At 42.6% G+C, this 19,667-nt stretch overlaps 2 protein-coding genes across 3 annotated transcripts in view; one reads left to right on the top strand and one right to left on the bottom strand.

Annotated features, from left to right (window-relative positions):
* The window catches only part of OIT3 (oncoprotein induced transcript 3), an 85,230-nt gene extending 78,108 nt beyond the window's left edge, over window positions 1-7,122 (top strand). The window contains exon 9 of the mRNA XM_073596551.1: window positions 5,250-7,122. Coding sequence (XP_073452652.1) covers window positions 5,250-5,423 — 174 coding nt within the window. The 3' untranslated portion in view covers window positions 5,424-7,122. The remainder of the gene's footprint in view (window positions 1-5,249) is intronic.
* The window catches only part of PLA2G12B (phospholipase A2 group XIIB), a 44,986-nt gene continuing 31,581 nt past the window's right edge, over window positions 6,263-19,667 (bottom strand). For both annotated transcript variants that reach the window (XM_073596552.1, XM_073596553.1), the window contains exons 3-4: window positions 18,668-18,833; window positions 6,263-12,569 (exon numbers count right to left, since the gene is read on the bottom strand). In XM_073596552.1, the coding sequence (XP_073452653.1) occupies window positions 12,451-12,569; window positions 18,668-18,833 (285 nt within the window). In that variant the 3' untranslated portion in view covers window positions 6,263-12,450. The remainder of the gene's footprint in view (window positions 12,570-18,667; window positions 18,834-19,667) is intronic.

Genomic DNA, 19,667 nt, shown 5'->3' with positions numbered 1-19,667 from the left:
ATGATTTTTACAATTTTTTGAATTTGCCGCCAGGCTCCGCCCCCGTGCGTCGCGACGCTCGCAGGGAACGGAGCCTGGCACTGAGAGGCTTCAGAGGTGACAGAGCCAACTGACACTGCGGGGGGACATCGCAGGATCCTGGGGACGAGGTAAGTAACGCGGCACCAGGATCCTGCAAAGTAATCCCGAGTGTGGCTTGGGGTTACCGCTAATGGGACTGAATTTTAACCCCGAGCCACACTCGGGAAAACCGTCAGGGAGGCTACATAATGTTTTATTGTGCTCAAATACAGTTAAATTCAACTTTAATTAAATTGCATTCATTTAAATTTTTTTTTTTTTTTCAAAGTAAGTTACATTTTATTAATGTTTTGCCATTTACCTAATAGTTTATTATTCCTTGTCATGGTGTTGTGGTGTTTACTCTTTAGTCCATTCAATAAAAAGCCTCAGCACATCACAAATCAATGAAGAGGACGCAGTACACTTGGTTGATTTTAGATAACACTTGTTTGCTTCAGGAATAAAGGTTGTTCTTAATCCATGAGATGTGATAACTTGCTGCTCAGTCATCAGTATTTAAAATCAAATTTAATAGCCTGTGTAAAACATCTGCATTGTAATAGTGTGTGTTGTAACATGTCTCTAAGTCTAAGTTTAAAGCGGAGTTCCGCCGGGGAAAAAATAAAAAATAAAAGTCAGCAGCTACAAATGCTGTAGTTGCTAACTTTTCATATAAGGACACTTACCTGTCCAGGAAGCCCGAAGCTGACCCATCCTTCGGCTCTGGTATCCTTACTAAGGGAAACAGGAGGTGAAGCCTTGTGGCTTCACAGCCTGTTTCCTACTGCGCATGAGCGAGTCTCGCTGCGTGTTCTGAATGGGGGGGGGGGGGGTAGGGCCACACACTGAGTAGTTTGTCGCATAGAGTGCGGTGATCTTTCCCCGGAAATGGGAGCAGATACCTGGATTTGACAGATATCTGCTCCCCCCTGAAAGGTGCCAAATGTGGCACTGGAGGGGGGGAGGCATCCTATCCACAGAAGTTCCATTTCTGGGTGGAACTCCGCTTTAACTTTACAAAAAGAAAGCCACTGCCACCAACTACAACTGGCCATTACAGCAAGCAGCACTGGAAGGCAACATATGTTAGAAAAAAAGCCAAGGAAAACTCAAAGCTTACTTACCGACCAGCCCGCGGACAGCCAAATTAACCTGTTTAACAGTATGTGTTAAAAACAGGTATTTAAGTTTAACTTTAACAAAAAAACTATAAATGCACAGGATTTTGTAGGTAAAAAATGTGCATTTAATATTTTTTCTGCAGAAGCCTGCAAAGTGGTGTACCTGCAATAGGTAGATTGTGGATTCAATGCCAGGCTCCTGCAAACTCTCCCCCCCAGCTTTCTGCCTGTTCCTCTGTACCGACCTTCAGTTTGAAAGCTGGAGGAAGTGTGAATGCACTGATCAGCACTCTTGCAGTCCTTTAAAACTACAAGTCCATCTGCCGTGGTGACAAGCAGGACATTTAGTCAATTCATACACAGATCCCTGAGAATGAAAGACGCCGCTGTACAGGTGGAGCTGATTTTAAAATGATTTGGTTGCAGGGGAGAGGAACCCCCACCTGTTGTCACAGGGGAGGGAGGGTGACAGGGGTTGCTGAACATGGATACAGATAAACACAGATGCAACATATTCAAAAGGTGAACTTCTCAGCTACAGATCCTAGTGTTTATTTGCCATTTTTTTTCTTCCATATTTGGTTTGAAATACTGCCATTTATAAACTTTGTGGAGTGACTCTGGATTTGTTGTGAAAGCTACTCAGTGGTCCAGGGTATACTTATTCTAAAGGAATTATACACTTTCCAATGTTTTTATTGTTTTAACTAGGTATTAGTGTATTATAGTCCCTGTGTTGTTTGTGTAGCACTAACTCACGGTGGAGCTGCTGATTTAAAGCGGGCTGTTACCGTCCCCTTTTTATCTGTAGTTTTACCAACACCAGACTCAGAGTCCACGTTGAGCGTATTATCTGACAATGTAGGCACCAGTCACTTTAGTACTTTTCCAATGCTTTAATGGGAGATAACTGGAGGAAGTAGCAGGAAAGAGGTAGGAGAAGAGTTCCAGGGAAGTTCAAATACCTTTTCTCGGTGTAGCACTAAGGAATTGAAATCTCAGGAATGAATGTATCCTCCGTTCAGGATTAAATCTTTGCCCGCCTGGATAGGTCTCTCTCACTAACCTAGCAGCCGGAGCGCAGCACGAACAAAAATTCTCTGCCGCAGACTTGAGTAGGACAAACTGTACCATCCTCTGCCACAGGATGTAGTAGTTTTAGATGAACAGCAAACACAGTACCAGAACCTTTAAGCCGACCAGGCAGTACTTGTGCGGTAGATTGACTTAAGATGCGTCCTCCAATTGAGTCACCCGGCCCTTCTCCAGACCAGCGCTCCGCATGGTCCCTTCCAAGACGGGTCCTCCCCTGGATTCTTCTCAATTGTCTGGCTTCTTCCCGCAGGACAGACAGCACAGGACCATCCCAGCAGTAGCAGGCCCCAGACAGGCTTCTGGGCCTACCTGCACAGCTACAGCAACGCAGCCCTCCAGCTTGGACTAGCACATACCTTTAGGCCAGGAGGGCCATGAGGCAAAGACTCTAGAAACATGGCGTCTGTCCCATAAATACTCTCTCCCAGAATGCAACACAGAGGACCACCTCCACCGATTCGTCTCCAGGAAAGAAGAGCACTCATATACTTCAGCTTGTTGCTTTCCAACACCGACCTATGGTGACAACGACACCCACCGGCACAATGTGGAATTGCACGCAACAGCCAAACTGGAACAGAGGCTAAATTTAACAATAAATTAAATCTGAACTATATACAGAACACATGACCCACTAAATTTACAAATAAGCGGTAGATTGAAAAATCTACCCAGGCTACATTTGTCTTACCTTGTAACGATGGACTCACATGTGGTGGCTGCAGTTTGTGGTATCATGGCTAATGGATTTCCTGATATCCATGTATTCATTCACCTAGCTTGTCACTATGTGCCAAAGGGACCCAACAACTTCCTGTTCTAGGTCGCACAGCATCCAGTACATGCTTCACCATTCTCTTTGTGTTGCATCACAAATGTGGGAGTACTAATATGATGAAAGGCATAATCTCCAAACTGCAAGTAAGCTCTCTGTGCGTGTGTCTGTGATTGCTCTGCCTGCTTGTGTCTGTTATAACTAAGTACCGTGTAGTTCTCACCTGCACTGGTGCTAGACTGAGATTGTGGGGATATATATGTAGCAAGGTCCCAGGCCTCCTTAAGTCTAATGAGAACCTCCAGGGCCAGAGATAGCCGACATCCTTCTGAATATGGTGGGTTATGAGGCATAGTGGGTGCACGGTAATTAAAGTTATTAGGTGCCAGATACTTCTTGAATGCAAAAGAGATTTTTATTTCTCTTAACAGAACTTTTGGGAGAGAGGGTTAGGGTCAGGACACCCTTGATTAGTTGCAAGATAAATTGACAGACTCTGAGACTTCAACAGGAGGACAGCCATGCAGGGAAAGGCATCCAGCAAGACGCCACATCTGCATGTGTAGGATTGCTGTCTCCTATGGCAACAGTCTTTAACAGTTCCTAACACAAAGTGTAACAGTTTTTTCACTTCCACTACAATCATTTCTTGTAGTTCTTCAGCCCACTGAGCTCCCAGTCTCTCACTAGACTTGATGATTCACTGACACTGAATCCCTTGAGCTCCTCCAATCTTCACGGTGGTATCTTCCTCAAGCATCACCCCTGCTTCTCTGCTGAGTCCCTAGCTTGGCACTCAAGATACCTCTCAAGCTTCACCCCACTGGCCTGCTCGGTCCCTGGCTTGACACACAAGGCTGCTCTGCAAGCGTCACCTCCGCTGGCTGGGTCCCTGGCTTGATACCCACTGAAGTTTTCAGATTCTTCACCGTCCCCGGTTGGTGAGAATGCTGCTCCGGTACTTGCTTCAGTTATTCACTGTGGTCCCTGGTAATAAGGTGGTTGGTCCCTTAGTGGCGGCAGCTTGCCCTCTACCTCCAACCCCGACCCAGCCAGCAGAACCGTCACTTCTGGTTGGATTGCAAGCCGCAATCCCAACCCTGCGCTGCTCTCTTGCTTCTGGATCGGCCCTCAGACAGCCTAGCAGCCAGATGTGCCCGGGATAGGCCCAATCTCCAGCCTAGCAGCCCAGGCAGTACAACACACTTCCACTCAGATAGCCGTCAAGGTGGCACAGAACAACGATCTCCTGACTCCACCCAAATATATAGGTTGACAGGCCAAGAGATTTAAGAAAACCTGTGCCCATTGGCTATGATACCCCATATACCCATAATCTGATTTTGCAGTGCCCTTCTCATATCTAATGCCACCAGGTACCCGGCCACCTAGTGGCAAAAGAGAGAAGTGCAGCAATTACAGACTTAGAGTGAAATCAATTGATCCTCAACAATTAGCCAAGGTAGCTATACCTGGTAGGTAAATTTAGGAGCAACCCTGCCTAAACACCAGAGTGCTACATATAGTTTCTGCAGAGGTAATGTTGGGTCTTAAGCTTTGTATACACGCTTAGATTTTCGAACGACCAAACGTCCGTTTTTTTTGGCATGCTAGTCTCATGTCGAAAGTGAAGAGGTTACTCACAATACAAAAATTTTCGTACGACGAAATACAAAATCAGAAGTGACATAATGTGTTGCATACTTTTGTATGTATTATTTAGTTTCTGAGCATGCGTAGTCTTTCTCTTACTATTTTTTTCATACGAAAACCACACTAATGAAACAAAAATTGGACGTTGAGTTCACATCTGACAAAAATGAAATAATTTGCACATCCAGCTTTTGTCTGATGAAAAAGCAAAATCAACTGTCAAAAGCACCGTACTAACGATCTGAAAATCGTCAGACAGCTCGTTGTGCAAATGTTTCCATCCGATTTTCGTATCATGTGTACGGGCCTTAATACTACAAACAGAGGTCATGTGTTAATCTGTGCAGAGCCATGCTGCATGCTTACTCTTTGAACACAAACAAAAACTGCTGACACGGGAATGTGAATACTCTACCATAGAATGTGTGTACAGGGCAACAAGTGACACCAAAACTATATGATCAATGCAGGTGAGAAACACAAGGTAGAAGTAGAAAAGTTTACCCTGCCTTTAAGAATATTACTGATCTTTTTGCATATAGGAGGTGTTCCTTCACTGCCAGATTTTAGTGTGTGGAGCTACAGATGAGCGTTCACGTTGTGCTCAAGGATGCCGCAGACGGATGCGCAGAGCAGCAGATATGGAAGAAGAAACAAGTCACCTGTCAAACCACCTTCTCACTGGAGGACCTATAATAATAGACATGGAGGAGTAACTTCATTTCCAGCCATATCCACTGTGTTGTACATACATACTACTATATTATGCTTCTTCTTGTTTGAACATCTCATCAAACATTTTATTTATAATTAATGCCTTTTGTCTTGTTTTTCTTTAATTACCCAACTATGTTCCGGTTATGTATTTGGCATGGCAATTTCTTATTTTTTAGAAGCGAAGGACTGTAATTCACCAACAGCACAGTGAAAGTTTTAGATTCAGTCTGACCTTTTAGATCCCTCAGCAAGGTAGTTCAAAGATCTATGATGATGTGCAAACTTAAGATGATTGCAAATTAAGTTTAATGACAAGAATTGTTACTTAGTGTTTCTGAATGCTATGGACAATCCCGGGGTTAGCAACATGGTGGCTAAATGTTTAACAATCCTATCTTGTAGCTCTTTGTAAGTTTTGACTTCACTCTAGGATATTATCTTCATGGAGAAACAGGATCGCTAATGCTAGGTACACACTAGAAGTTTTTTTTTTTCGTTCAACCAGTGGGCTGAACAAAACAAAACTGAGAGATTGCCACCCTACGCAATGTGTGATGAGCAATATTTGTCTCGTGTGTACCAACCTTAAAGCTGGCCATTCATGGATTTGAAATTTGTCTGGCTCAGCAGGGACTGGACGATTTTCGATCCATGTATGGGCCGGGAGGTTGTACAGAAGTCGTTCTACCGATCAACTTTTGTAAAACCACCCTGTCAGATTTTTGCCACCTGCTATAGCCTGCAATGCTGATCAGTGTATTCTGATGGTGGGGAAGTCTCTCTGCTGTCAGAATACGATAGCTCCGCAGGGAGGATTCACCCATCCACATCATGTGTGTGAATGAGGGAATAAAGTCAGTTTTTTTTTTTTTCATTCAACCAGCGGCTGAAAAAAAAAAAGACTCATCTATTGGCTGCCTAACAGACCACTTATCTGCTGTTATGGGGTCACTCCCTTTCTGCTACCTTACTTGGGCGTGTAATTCAGGCCAGCAAGGGAGCAAATCCATTAAGGTAAGTGGAAGCCTCTTCCCTGTGATTCGGCTGCTGGCATTGTGAATTGATATATGTATTGAATAAAGCACAACATACCATGTTTGATATATATATATATTAGGAATTGTCACTGTCCCCCATTTGTGTGTCTGCATTGGTACCCTGTCATTCAATACAGGCATTATCCACTGTTGTCATCATCAGAAAACCCATCCTTAGAAATGGCATGCAGTCATCGCTGGAAATCACACATATAGACAGGAAGTGTAATAAATCTGTCATGCCAAAATACATTTTGATTTGAGGTCCTTAAAGGCAATATTTAGCACAGCAACATGAATATAAAGTGCAAATGAGCAGCAGAGTCTCACATAAAGTTTCTTTAAAATATTGCCAACCATACCCTTTAAATTATTCACTTTTGACTGAGAATTTGTGTATACGTGTTGCATGCATGGTAACTGATTTTCCAGGACTATTCAACATCCCAGTAAAAGCTAATGAACATGAAAACTGTGAGTAACAATTACAAATGTCCTCAGTGACTGCTCATACTAACCTGCCCATTTGTTTGTGGATATGCTCATATGTCTGTATTTTGTGTAGTAGTACAAATGGAGTAGTACAGGTGGTTGTGTTCTGTTATTGCCATGTTTATGTCACATTGTCCATCTGTAAATTACATATATACAGCTGCTTGTATGATGTTGTTTTTGTATGATTATATTAGATACATGTGCATATCACTCTTGGCATATTTGTGTCTTCCATAAGCAAATGATGGATTTAGTGCACATGTAGGAAGCATTTATGGTGCAATATTGTAAGAGTATATCATGAAAAAGCTTACATATTGGTTGGGTGAGCTGTGCTAGGCAACAAACTCTTCATGTCAACAGTTTTCTTAGGCTGCAGTAGGTGCTCTGACTAATACTAATTACCTGGCTGTCATATGCCTATCCAATGACTTCAGTCCTTTTTAAGGCACTGATGGCTAAAAAAGGCTGGATGTAGGGTGGGCTGCGCCCCTCCAGATTTCAGATGTGTCCCCCCAGGCCACCCACTTCATGGACATTCTGTCTGGCCTCTGACCTCCTTCCCTCTATCCCCACACTCAAGGTCAGGACAAGGTGTGGGTGGCAGCCTGTTGCAGGGAACTAAAGTGAAAAAGTCCATACTGAATTACCCACATTTCTTGCTGCCGGCAGATGAACAGGAGATAGGGGGCGGGTAATCAAACTGTGATTGTACAGCCCTATGTAAGAGAGAACCTGTGTCATCTGCATGGAGCAGCACTGTTATGACAGGAGTGAGAGTACAGCACACCCCTCACCGCCTCCTGGCTCTGTAGCAATTTACAATCTGTAAGTTTGGGGGACGTGGAACTTACAAGTGGGAGAATTTTACTGGGAACACAAAAGAGGAAGGGGAGGGGGTAAGAATTATCTGGGAGGAGAAGTTTGTTGGAAAGGGTAATTTTGGGGGGGGGATCTGTGCTAGGAAAAGGAATGGGGGGATTTTGGCTAAGAGGGGGAGTGGGGATGATTTTACCACCTATACACTGTTATACTGACCCCTGCACCTCTGTCCTGCTGATTCCTGTCCTCTGCCCTTATGACCCCTCTTTTCTGCCATATTGACCCCTGTGTCCTTTATCCTGCAGATCCTTCTCCTCTGCCCTCATGACCCCTGTACACTGCCCTGCTGACCCTCTGTCCTCTTCCCAGGTAACCCCTTGCTCTCTACCCAGCTAACCCCTGTTCTCTACTCTACTGACCTCTCATCCTCTGCCCCGCTGATCCCCGGTACCTTGCCCTGTTGACAGAGCACCCCCACATCAGACAGGCTAGTTTTGGCACTGATCTTCAGAGGAAGTTTCTAGGCCACATGCTTGTTTAGGGTCATTGAGTCAGTAGTCATTAAAGCCAGGTAACCAGTATTCTTAAAAAGTGGTTAGCATTGACAGGCCCCATATTTCTATCAGTAAGGGGACTGCTTGTATCACAATGTATTTGTCAGCAATTGTTTAAGAACATCAGGTTTCAAAATTCTCTACTAGGTATTATTATTTAAATTCTGGACCAGGATATCATTCTTTGTCACCCCAGGGCAAAGATGCCAAAAAGCTCAGAAGCATGTTTCAGACACAAAGTATTTTTTTTTTATTTGCTGCTATAAAAATGAACACGTGTTGTATTCGAGGAGTGAGGTGGCTGGGGAGGGATACACTGTTAAGAGTGAGGTAGCCATGAAGGGATGCACTGGAAATGGGGGGGGGGGGTAAGGTGGCTGCTTATAGCACATCCCTGCTTGCCTATGTCACCCTTTCCAAAGGGGATGGGCAAGAGGGGTGAAGTGTCTGGAAGAGATGCTCTGTGACTGGGTTGTGAGGCAGCTTTTAGGGCTCGCCCTAACTGCATCCCTACGTGATTCTAAACGCTGAATGTTTTATACCTTTATGCATTCTGTGCTTGAAGGTAAAAAAAACTTTCAGTATGCATCTCCCCCTCCCTCAACCCCCCTTATACTTACCTGACCCCAATCTCGATCCAGCCATGTGCATGAGAGAAGAATCTCCCCCGCTGCTGTCAATCACATCCAGTGAGGAGGGAGTGGGGCCAGGAACCAAGCCCTTCTCTGTCATATGTACAAGCAGCTTGCTATGAAGGCACTTAGCAGTGGGGAGGAGCCAGGAGTGCCAGCGGGAACCTGAGAAGAGGAGGATCGGGGCTGTTCTATGCAAAACCAACTGCACGCTTCTTAAACACAACAAAATTGTGTCAAAAACACATCATACATACTATAGGTATGTTAATGAGCATTGCTTTGTTCTTCATGATCAATACACGTGTGAACAAGACCCTGCACACATGCACAAAAGAACACATTACAAAGAGCCCCTACTCTGCACATATTATTGAAGGTGTCAGCCACTCACCCACATGTAGTTACTGTTCCTATAGTCACAGACTCCCCCAGACTCTCTAAGGAACATGTTGAAAGGTGACAGTTCAGTACAGCACAGTACCGTGGATAAACCTGCTATTGGCAGGCTCGTGCTTGGTGCCCCTAAACTGGTACTGGTCTGTCAGTACATGCAGCTCTCTACTTTCACATTGGTGCATCCACTCTTAGTAGAAGTGGCCCCTGACTACAACCTAAGTTGGAGGATGATTCAGGGTGATGGGTGATGAGGGAGATACAGGGTGATAGAAAAGAAAGGGTAAGATGGGATTTTGATGAGATGAAGGGGATGTAGTAATAGTAATAGTAGAAAGTAAGTGGCAAGGGGGGTGTTTTCAGTTGGTTCAACAACCTGTTTCCCATCACGAATCCTTTCTACATCTTCCCTGCTTTGATGAAGCTGCTTCACTAGCCTGGGAGCCATTAGTATAGAAGAAACATTTTAAAGCAGAGATGATAAGCTGGAGATGCTGAGTATGACACAGTTACCCCAATCACTCTCTAAATCATGAGATCAATCTAGTAACATGCATTCACATACTCTGGTTCCACTGCCTCAGCTCTTAACTGATTCACAAATGTAGGTCTATGGAAGGTTTAAAGTGAGTTGCATGCATAAATGATGTTTTTCTCGATTTCCTCTTCAGTGTGGAGGATGAAGAAGATTTCCTTTTATTTTGGTAGTTAAATGTCTCTTTTGCACAGAAAAAAAAAATATCCAAAGGCCACCTCGGCTAAAAATCTTTAATTGTTGCCACACTGGTGTAAGTAGTTAGACTCTGCTTGTTCCAGACATAGATAAGATTTGGTGGCTTCAGGCATAATGTGATTTATTACTCAAGCTGTGAGTAACACATTGTCTGGTAGCAACCGTTCGGCCAAATACCCCAAAATGGGCACTCGGACTCTTAAAAAAAACAAAATTGGTGCTAGAATCTTCTCTTAAAGTCCAGAGGGGTGGTGGCCAGCCTTTAGGTCATGATCTGCCAGTCCTCTGTATCTAACTACTTCCCTAATTCCTTCTCCCACTGTACATGATAAGACCGCACTGGAGGTCTCCTAGACGAGATAATTGATGAGTAAAGTAACTATATTATTCCTGGGAAATGGGGACTGGCTCTACAGAGGCTATCAAAAGGGGTTAACGTGTATGATGTAAATAACTATAATATTCATGGAGGGGAATATCACGAGAGGATCCAAGGGTCTCAAATGTTAGTATTCTCGTGGGGGTAAACAGAATGAATGTCAATAAAGCCATAATGGACAATGAGTAAGGCGAAGAAAAGGTAGGTGGGGAAAGATCAAGCCTGCAGAGAATTTTACTGAATCACACAGACAAAGAGAGTGAATTAAGCATGGCTCTATCGTAGTCGGGCGATAAACAGGAGGAAGCCAGGGCAGGGAGGAAATAGGGATGGGATGAGAATCCACCAGATCAATGGTGGCCCACAATGGCAATGGTTAAGTTTCATGAAGATGAGCTAATGGAGCTATATTCGTTGCTTTTAAAAAGCTTGCAAGTTAGGGACCGAGAAGCCGCCATTAATCCTGCGAGCATTCAGAACCTGCTTGCTAATTCGGGGACGAGTAGTACAGAGATTTTCATGGAGAGTCAGCATTGAATGTGTCAGGTGGAAGTGTCAGTTTGTAAGAGGAACCCAGGATCACCAGGTATTTAGCTACAGCATACAAATAAAAAATTACAGGTACATCTATCTAATAAGCATAATATGAATAACCAAACAAATATATGGATTTTTGGGGTATCATACACTTTAGGTAAACAGGAATTAGCTTTTTACATGATTGGACAATTGAAGTGAATATTCACACATTTTATTGAGTGATGATTCTTAATTCCTTTAATAAAGTGGCACAAATTACTGAGATACAAGGCAGTATTTTCACAAACTATTTTTTTTATTAAAAATTGGAGTAAACAACGTCTCTGCGTGACCCTACTTACTGCAATGTGTTCATTAGCGTTGTTAAAGTTTTATATAATTAAAGGGTTAGTTTACAAAAAAACTGCCTATGCAGGGGAGTCTGTAGATAAAAACAAACTGTTCAGCTATAATATAAATTGAATAATACCCTTGCTATAGGTGTTGGCAGGGCTTCTTTCTCAGAGAATAGGTGCAAGAACTCCTCCCTTCTCAGTCACCCCATGACTCTGCCCCCCTACCCACCTCCAAGGACCATTCCTTTGGTCCACTCCTTACCCACCTCCCAGCACCACCCCTTTTAGAGAATACAGAACCAAGTATCATTTTTTAGTGCTAAGTATTGTATGACATTTTTAATAACAAGAAAGGCAGTAAAATAGATCTAGCAACAATAGACACCCCAGCAACAACAGATCCACCCCAGCAACAATGGATTCTCTGATGTGAATAGTTTTAGCTGGGCCTCTCCTAGCAACATCCTGGGAGTTTTCCAGTCAGGCTTAATGAGATAAGTAAATGGCATACACCTATATTATTGAACTTTAGTCAAAGATGCACAGTTTTTTTTTCTACAAGTGCACCTTAACTACATAGGCAGTTTTTTGGTAAAGGTGAACTAACCCTTTAAATGCATATCACAACCTACAGGAAACCTGCTTCTCCTATAAATTACACTGATGACTCTTTAAATACATAACTCATTCAAATGGGGAACATTTCCATCTCATTAGTATGATAATTCAAATTTTATATTCTCAAAGGAGAAATAGTTTGAAGTATGTGGAGAGCAATTTCCAACTGAATACAGGAATTGTAGAACTATAATAAATAGGCTGAACTATAGTGTAGCGTGGAATCAAATATTTCACTTGGCCAACAGGTAGAGCACAGCAATTCAGACACAATCAAGGTGGGCTTCTGAAAACGCAGTCAGTCACATTCCTGAAGATGTCATCAGGCTATTGGCAAGCTCACACTGTAGATAAGAGGACTGTCACTACACAAATGCAATGCGTCCGTTGCTAGGCTGTGCTGCACTGTAACCCTGTAGTCTTCACTGATCAACAGTCTTTGGACTACAGCAATACTCCAGGATTACCAAATGGCTCTATTTTCATTATAGCTCATCCCGCTCATCCTCATTGCAGATGCAGGATGATCTTTGGCTATTCATGAAAGGTTTACATCCCAAGGTCCAGACTGTGTTAAAGACTGTGTCGGCCACGGATTCACAGGCTATAGGAAGAAAGAATACATTACATAAAGATGTGATACAACAAAAACAGTTCAAAGCTGCAGGGGTAATCTAAAGCAATACAATAGTAAAATAAAGCGCAGCCACTGTGTCCCAACTGATGTAAATACGTCTGCCTGCACAGGGATGCATGAAACACCTGTGCATCCCCATGCACGTAAACACAGCTCTCACACTTTAGTACGCCCCATGTGAACAAGGCCTTAGTAGGAATTTAACAGGAATTTTGTAAGTTATGTTGCTAATAATGATTTTAGTGTATTTTTAGTGAAAGCAGTGATTTGATAAACATTTGAGCAACTATTGCAGGGCCTAAAGTATCCACTATTGTGAGGATTGTACTGGGGATTAGTCTGCCCCCCCCCCCAGTACAATCACCCTAGGTCAGTCTGGCTGACCTGGGGGTATTGTACTGGGGGGGCAGACTGACCTGGGGAGTATTATACTAGGGGACAGGTTGACCTGGGGGGATTAACCTGGGGGACAGGTTGATCTTGGGGGGGATTTAACGGGAGGACAGACTATTAGTATGCCCCCCAGTAAAATCCCCCCAGGTCAGTCAGACTGACCTAGGGAGATTATACAGGGGGACAAACTGAGTTGGAAGGATGGAAGAATTACAGTGGAGACGGAAAGTATTCAGACCACCTTAAATTTTTCACTCTTTCTTATATTGCAGCCATTTGCTAAAATCATTTAAGTTCATTTTTTTTCCTCATTAATGTACACACAGCAACCCATATTAATAGAAAAACACAGAATTGTTAACATTTTTGCAGATTTATTAAAAAAGAAAAACTGAAATATCACATGGTCCTAAGCATTCAGACCCTTTGCTGTGACACTCATATATTTAACTCAGGTGCTGTCCATTTCTTCTGATCATCCTTGAGTGGGTTCTACACCTTCATTTGAGTCCAGCTGTGCTTGATTATACTGATTGGACTTGATTAGAAAAGCCACACACCTGTCTATATAAGACCTTACAGCTCACAGTGCATATCAGAGCAAACGAGAATCATGAGGTCAAAGGAACTGCCTGAAGAGCTCAGAGACAGAATTGTGGCAAGGCACAGATCTGGCCAAGGTTACAAAACATTTCTGCTGCACTTAAGGTTCCCAAGAGCACAGTGGCCTCCATAATCCTTAAATGGAAGATGTTTGGGAAGACCAGAACCCTTCCTAGAGCTGCCGTCTGGCCAAACTGAGCTTTCGGGGGAGAAGAGCCTTGGTGAGAGAGGTAAAGAAGAACCCAAAGATCACTGTGGCTGAGGTCCAGAGATGCAGTTGGGAGATGGGAGAAAGTTGTAGAAAGTCAACCATCATTGGAGCCCTCCACCAGTCAGGGCACTATGGCAGAGTGGCCCAACGGAAGCCTCTCCTCAGTCCAAGACACATGAAAGCCCGCATGGAGTTTGCTAAAAAAAACACCCGAAGGACTCCAAGATGGTGAGAAATAAGATTCTCTGATCTGATGAGACCAAGATAGAACTTTTTGGCCTTAATTCTAAGCGGTATGTGTGGAGAAAACCAGGCACTGCTCATCACCTGTCCAATACAGTCCCAACAGTGAAGCATGGTGGTGGCAGCATCATGTTGTGGGGGTGTTTTTCAGCTGCAGGGACAGGACGACTGGTTGCAATCGAGGGAAAGATGAATGCGGCCAAGTACAGGGATATCCAGGACGAAAACCTTCTCCAGAGTGCTCAGGACCTCAGACTGGGCTGAAGGTTTACCTTCCAACAAGACAATGACCCTAAGCACACAGCTAAAATAACAAAGGAGTGGCTTCACAACTCCATGACTGTTCTTGAATGGCCCAGCCACAGCCCTGATTTAAATCCAATTGAGCATCTCTGGAGAGACCTAAAAATGGTTGTCCACCAATGTTTACCATCCAACCTGACAGAACTGGAGAGGATCTGCAAGGAGGAATGGCAGAGGATCCCCAAATCCAGATGTGAAAAACTTGTTGCATCTTTCCCAAAAAGACTCATGGCTGTATTAGATCAAAAGGGTGCTTCTACTAAATACTGAGCAAAGGGTCTGAATACTTAGGACCATCTGATATTTCAGTTTTTCTTTTTTAATAAATCTGCAAAATTCAGTGTTTTTCTGTCAATATGGGGTGCTGTGTGTACATTAATGAGGAAAAAAATGAACTTAAATAATTTTAGCAAATGGCTGCAATATAACAAAGAGTGAAAAATTTAAGGGGGTCTGAATACTTTCCATCCCCACTGTATACTTTAGGATCGACTAACCTGGAGTGGACTATACTTGGGGGAATTGCTTTAATTTACCTCATTCCTCCAGCCCCTCCCACCATTAACACAATTTGGCCACACCCACTGTTTGCTGACAGGGGGAGATTATACTGGGGGACAGATTGACCTTGGGGAGGATTGAACGGGGCACAGACTGTCAGTGATCTTGCATGCAGGCCCACTGATTTCATAAATCTCTTGCTCCCAGCACTTGTGTCACGCAAGCACCAGCAAACGGAATGCAGAGGAGTGGGAGGCTGACCTGCTTCACCTCCTCTCTGCACTCCTCTGGACCACTTAGCTATACACAGTGATTATATCCTCAAAAATTCAGTTCCGATTTTCCTCATAGATGAGATCCACTATTATTATTATAATTTAGTTGCTCTTTATGAGGCTCGAAGCACACCAAGAATATGTAAGACAGGTCAGTAATGCAGCCAATGCTTGTGCTATATTATATCCCTATTTAAATCCCAATCCCAACCACGACACTACCTGCCTGGAGTTTGCATGTTCTCCCTGTGCCTGCGTGGGTTTCCTCCGGGTACTCCGGTTTCCTCCCACACTCCAAAGACATGCTGGTAGGTTAATTGGATCCTGTCTAAAAAATTGTCCCTAGTATGTATGAATGTGAGTTAGGGACCTTAGATTGTAAGCTCCTTGAGGGTAGGGACTGATGTGAATGTACAATGTATATGTAAAGCGCTGCGTAAATTGACGGCGCTATATAAGTACCTGAAATAAATAAAATAAAATAAAAAAAATAAAATTTACAGTGCCTTGCAAAAGTATTCACCCCCCTTGGCTTTTTACCTATTTTGTTACATTACAGCCTTTAGTTCAATGTTTTTTTAATATGAATTATATGTGATGGATCAGAACACAATAGTCTAAGTTGGTGAAGTAAAATTATAAAAAATATATACATAAAGCTATTTTTCAGAAATTTTCATTCACCCCTTTTGTTATGAAGCCCATAAAAAGCTCTGGTGCAACCAATTACCTTCAAAAGTCATATAATTATTGAAATGATGTCCACCTGTGTGCAATCTAAGTGTCACATGATCTGTCATTACATATACACACCTTTTTGAAAGGCCCCAGAGGCTGCAACACCTAAGCAAGAGGCACCACTAACCAAACACTGCCATGAAGACCAAGGAACTCTCCAAACAAGTAAGGGACAATGTTGTTGAGAAGTACAAGTCAGAGTTAGGTTATAAAAATATATCCAAATCTTTGATGATCCCTAGGAGCACCATCAAATCTATCATAACCAAATGGAAAGAACATGGCACAACAACAAACCTGGCAAGAGACAGCCGCACACCAAAACTCACGTACCGAGCAAGGAGGGCATTAATCAGAGAGGCCGCACAGAGACCTAAGGTAACCCTGAAGTAGCTGCAGAGTTCCACAGCAGAGAGTGGAGTATCTGTACATAGAATGACAATAAGCCGTATGCTCCATAGAGTTGGGCTTTATGGCAGAGTGGCAAGAAAAAAGTCATTATGTTATATGAAACGTATGTACAAATGTTATTATGATTGTACTATTGTTATTTTCAAACATTAATAAAAGCTTATTGTTTTAAAAAAAAAAAAAGAAGAAAGTCATTACTTTCAGCAAAAAACAAAATGGCACGTTTTGAGTTTGTGAAGAGGCACGTGGGAGACTCCCAAAATGTATTGAGGAAGGTGCTCTGGTCTGATGAGGCTGAAATTGAACTTTTTGGCCATCAAAGGAAACGCTATGTCTGGCGCCAACCCAACACATCACATCACCCAAAGAACACCATCCCCACAGTGAAACATGGTGGTGGCAGCATCATGATGTTTTTCAGCAGTCGGGACTGGGAAATTGGTCAGAGTTGAGGGAAAGATGGATGGTGATAAATACAGGGATATTCTTGAGCAAAACCTGTACCACTCTGTGTGTGATTTGAGGCTAGGATGGAGGTTCACCTTCCAGCAGGACAATGACCCCAGACACAATGCTAAAGCAATACTTGAGTGGTTTAAGGGGAAACATGTACATTTGTTGTTGAATGGCCTAGTCAAAGACCAGACCTCAATCCAATAGAAAATCTGTGGTCAGGCTTAAAGATTGCTGTTCACAAGTGCAAACCATCCAACTTGAAGGTGCTGGAGCAGTTTTGCAAGGAGGAATGGGCAGAGGTGAGGGACTCGAGTCATATGACTTGACTCGAGTCAGACTCGAGTCACCTGTTTGAGGACTTGCGACTTGCTTGACAAAATTAAATAAATGACTCGACTTGACTTTGACTTGTCACTAATGACTTGCGACTTGACTTTGACTTGGGCTATTTGACTTGCAATGACTTGGCACCACCCGTTCTGTGTCTTGGCCTAGGCAAAAGCTGCCCCCCCCCCACAAAAAAAAGCTCCCCCCGAGTCCCGGCTTCGGGGAAGATCAGTATTTTGACTTAATTTGTGACTTGACCAAAATAAATGACTTGACTTGACTTGCTTGACTTCTAGCAGGGACTCGACTTGACTTGCTTGCTTTTCGCCACAGTAACTTGGGACTTGCTTATGACTTGAAGGTTAAGACTTGAGACTTGCTTGTGACTTGCACATGTGTGACTTACTCCCATCACTGGGAATGGGCAAAAATCCCAGTGGTAAGATATGGCAAGCTCATAGAGACTTATCCAAAGCGACTTGGAGCTGTGATAGCCGCAAAAGATGGCTCTACAAAGTATTGACTTTAGGGGGTGAATAGTTATGCACATTGAATTTTTCTGTTATTTTGTTCTATTTGTTGTTTGCTTCACAATAAAAAAAACTTCTTCAAAGTTGTGGGCATGTTTTGTAAATTAAATGAAGCAGATTCTCAAACAATCCATGTTAATTCCAGGTTCTGAGGCAACAAAACACGAAAAATACCAAGGGGGATGAATACTTTTGCAAGGCACTGTATTCGAAGCAATTAGTCTTTGAAACATGGGCGGCTTTGATATCTTTTATGTGCTAAATATGCTGTTATTGCAATTAAGAGTAGTAGATGTTAGTAGATTTAAAGCCTAAGTTTACCTAAAAGAAAAAATATCAGCACAAGGAATATAACTCACCTTCCCTCTTCTGTTGCACCCTCAAGCTACACACACACACACGTTTTCCAGTGCAGTGGGGATTAATAGAACTAAGGGGCTGTGGCAGGCTCTCATCAAAAGAACCTGACTATGCCTGCCCTTAGTACCCAGCTGCTGCATTAGTAGAAGCCGTCCCGTTACTATGAATGAAAAGCGTTCTGTGAATGTAATGGCAGACTCGTCTATCATCCACCTGTCCTCCGTTTATAGATCCTGGTTTATTAATGGAAGCTGTAATAACGGCTTTTATGAATGGAGCAGCTTAGTGGAAAGGGCAGGCATGGTTGGGCACTCTTGATGGATGCCTATCACAGCCCCTTAGTTTTAATAACAGGTGCTGCACCAGAAGATTACAGTGGAGGGGTATAATCAGAGGTGAAACATTTTGGCGAAAGGAGGATACAGCAGTATAAAGGACACATCTCACCGAAAGCAAGTAATGCCCCTTGTGCTGTTTTTTTTTTTTTCCGGTAAACTTAAGCATTAAGATCTTTACTTACTGGTGTCCTGGCCAATTTTGTGTGTTGGCAATAAAAACCAAACAGGCTACCCCTCATCCCATTATACAACACAAATTTACTTTAGGCACACTTTGCTTCTAAAATACCTTGTTGTTTAAAATACAGATTTCATTTTGGGTCATATAAATTCACTGATATGGCAGTAAAACATTAAGGGAGAAGTATGAGCTTACCTTCAACTTTGGAGACAAAGCCCAGGCTTTTCTTGAGATCTGAGCAAATGGAATGCAAGCACCAGCGGAACTTTGCATCACAGCGGTACTTGTTGGCTCCACAGGTGTCATAACAAATATCAAGCTGGTTACAGCATTTTGTCATTGCTGGGATACCCATATCCAACTGGAAAGAAGAAGAAAATCTGCTGAGTGACAGACAGAACAATTAGTATTAAAAAGAAAAAAAAAAGCTGCCAGGAAGTACAAAATGTCCTGTGTTTACAGAAAGAAGTTGAAGGTGATTAGGGGCTTTGTACTACATGAAAGCTCAACAAATTAAAATAAATATATAAAATTAGAAAATGTATAATTTTTGTTGATTGCTGCTGGGAAACTATCTGAAATTATAAGCATAAGCCTTTCATAATCATTTTTTGTTTCGGTGAAGGGGAAGAAGGAGAAGAATCACTGTCAGAAATTTATTTTATGATAATCCTTGTCCTTGTGATCACATAGGCACACAGGCAGCAAAAAGAGGTGTTAGAAATAATTGGGTTAGTAAAGAAATTGGATTGTTTTACTCCAACAGATTTGAAATGGAAGCTTTTGAAATATGTTTCGTGTTTCTTCACATGAAGCCTGCTAATGAAACCCAACATATTATGAAAGCCTCCATGCCAAACCAGATGTTCCAGCCATTAAACTGTACAACTTTTTTTTTCTATTACGTAACTGTACACTATTTTGCTAAAGCATTTCGATTTTTTAAACCATTTATACATATAAATATGCAACTAAATGGGGAATAATTCTTTTTGAGGTCAGAAAAAAGAAATTGAAACCTATCCTTGAACTGTCTGTAGACGACCAGATTTCATGACAATCTTATTTTTATGATTGGATAACATTCTGAAATCTGACCAATCACAATTATTTCCAATGAGATCCACTGACACAGGAGCTGACCCTGTTTCAGAGCATAAACCTACAATGCTCCATAACATGACCTGGTCACGCA

Source organism: Aquarana catesbeiana, linkage group LG08 (assembly GCF_042186555.1).
Source record: "Aquarana catesbeiana isolate 2022-GZ linkage group LG08, ASM4218655v1, whole genome shotgun sequence".
In the NCBI taxonomy this organism is placed as follows: Eukaryota; Metazoa; Chordata; class Amphibia; order Anura; family Ranidae; genus Aquarana; species Aquarana catesbeiana.
This window is presented reverse-complemented; position numbering and strand designations above follow the sequence as displayed.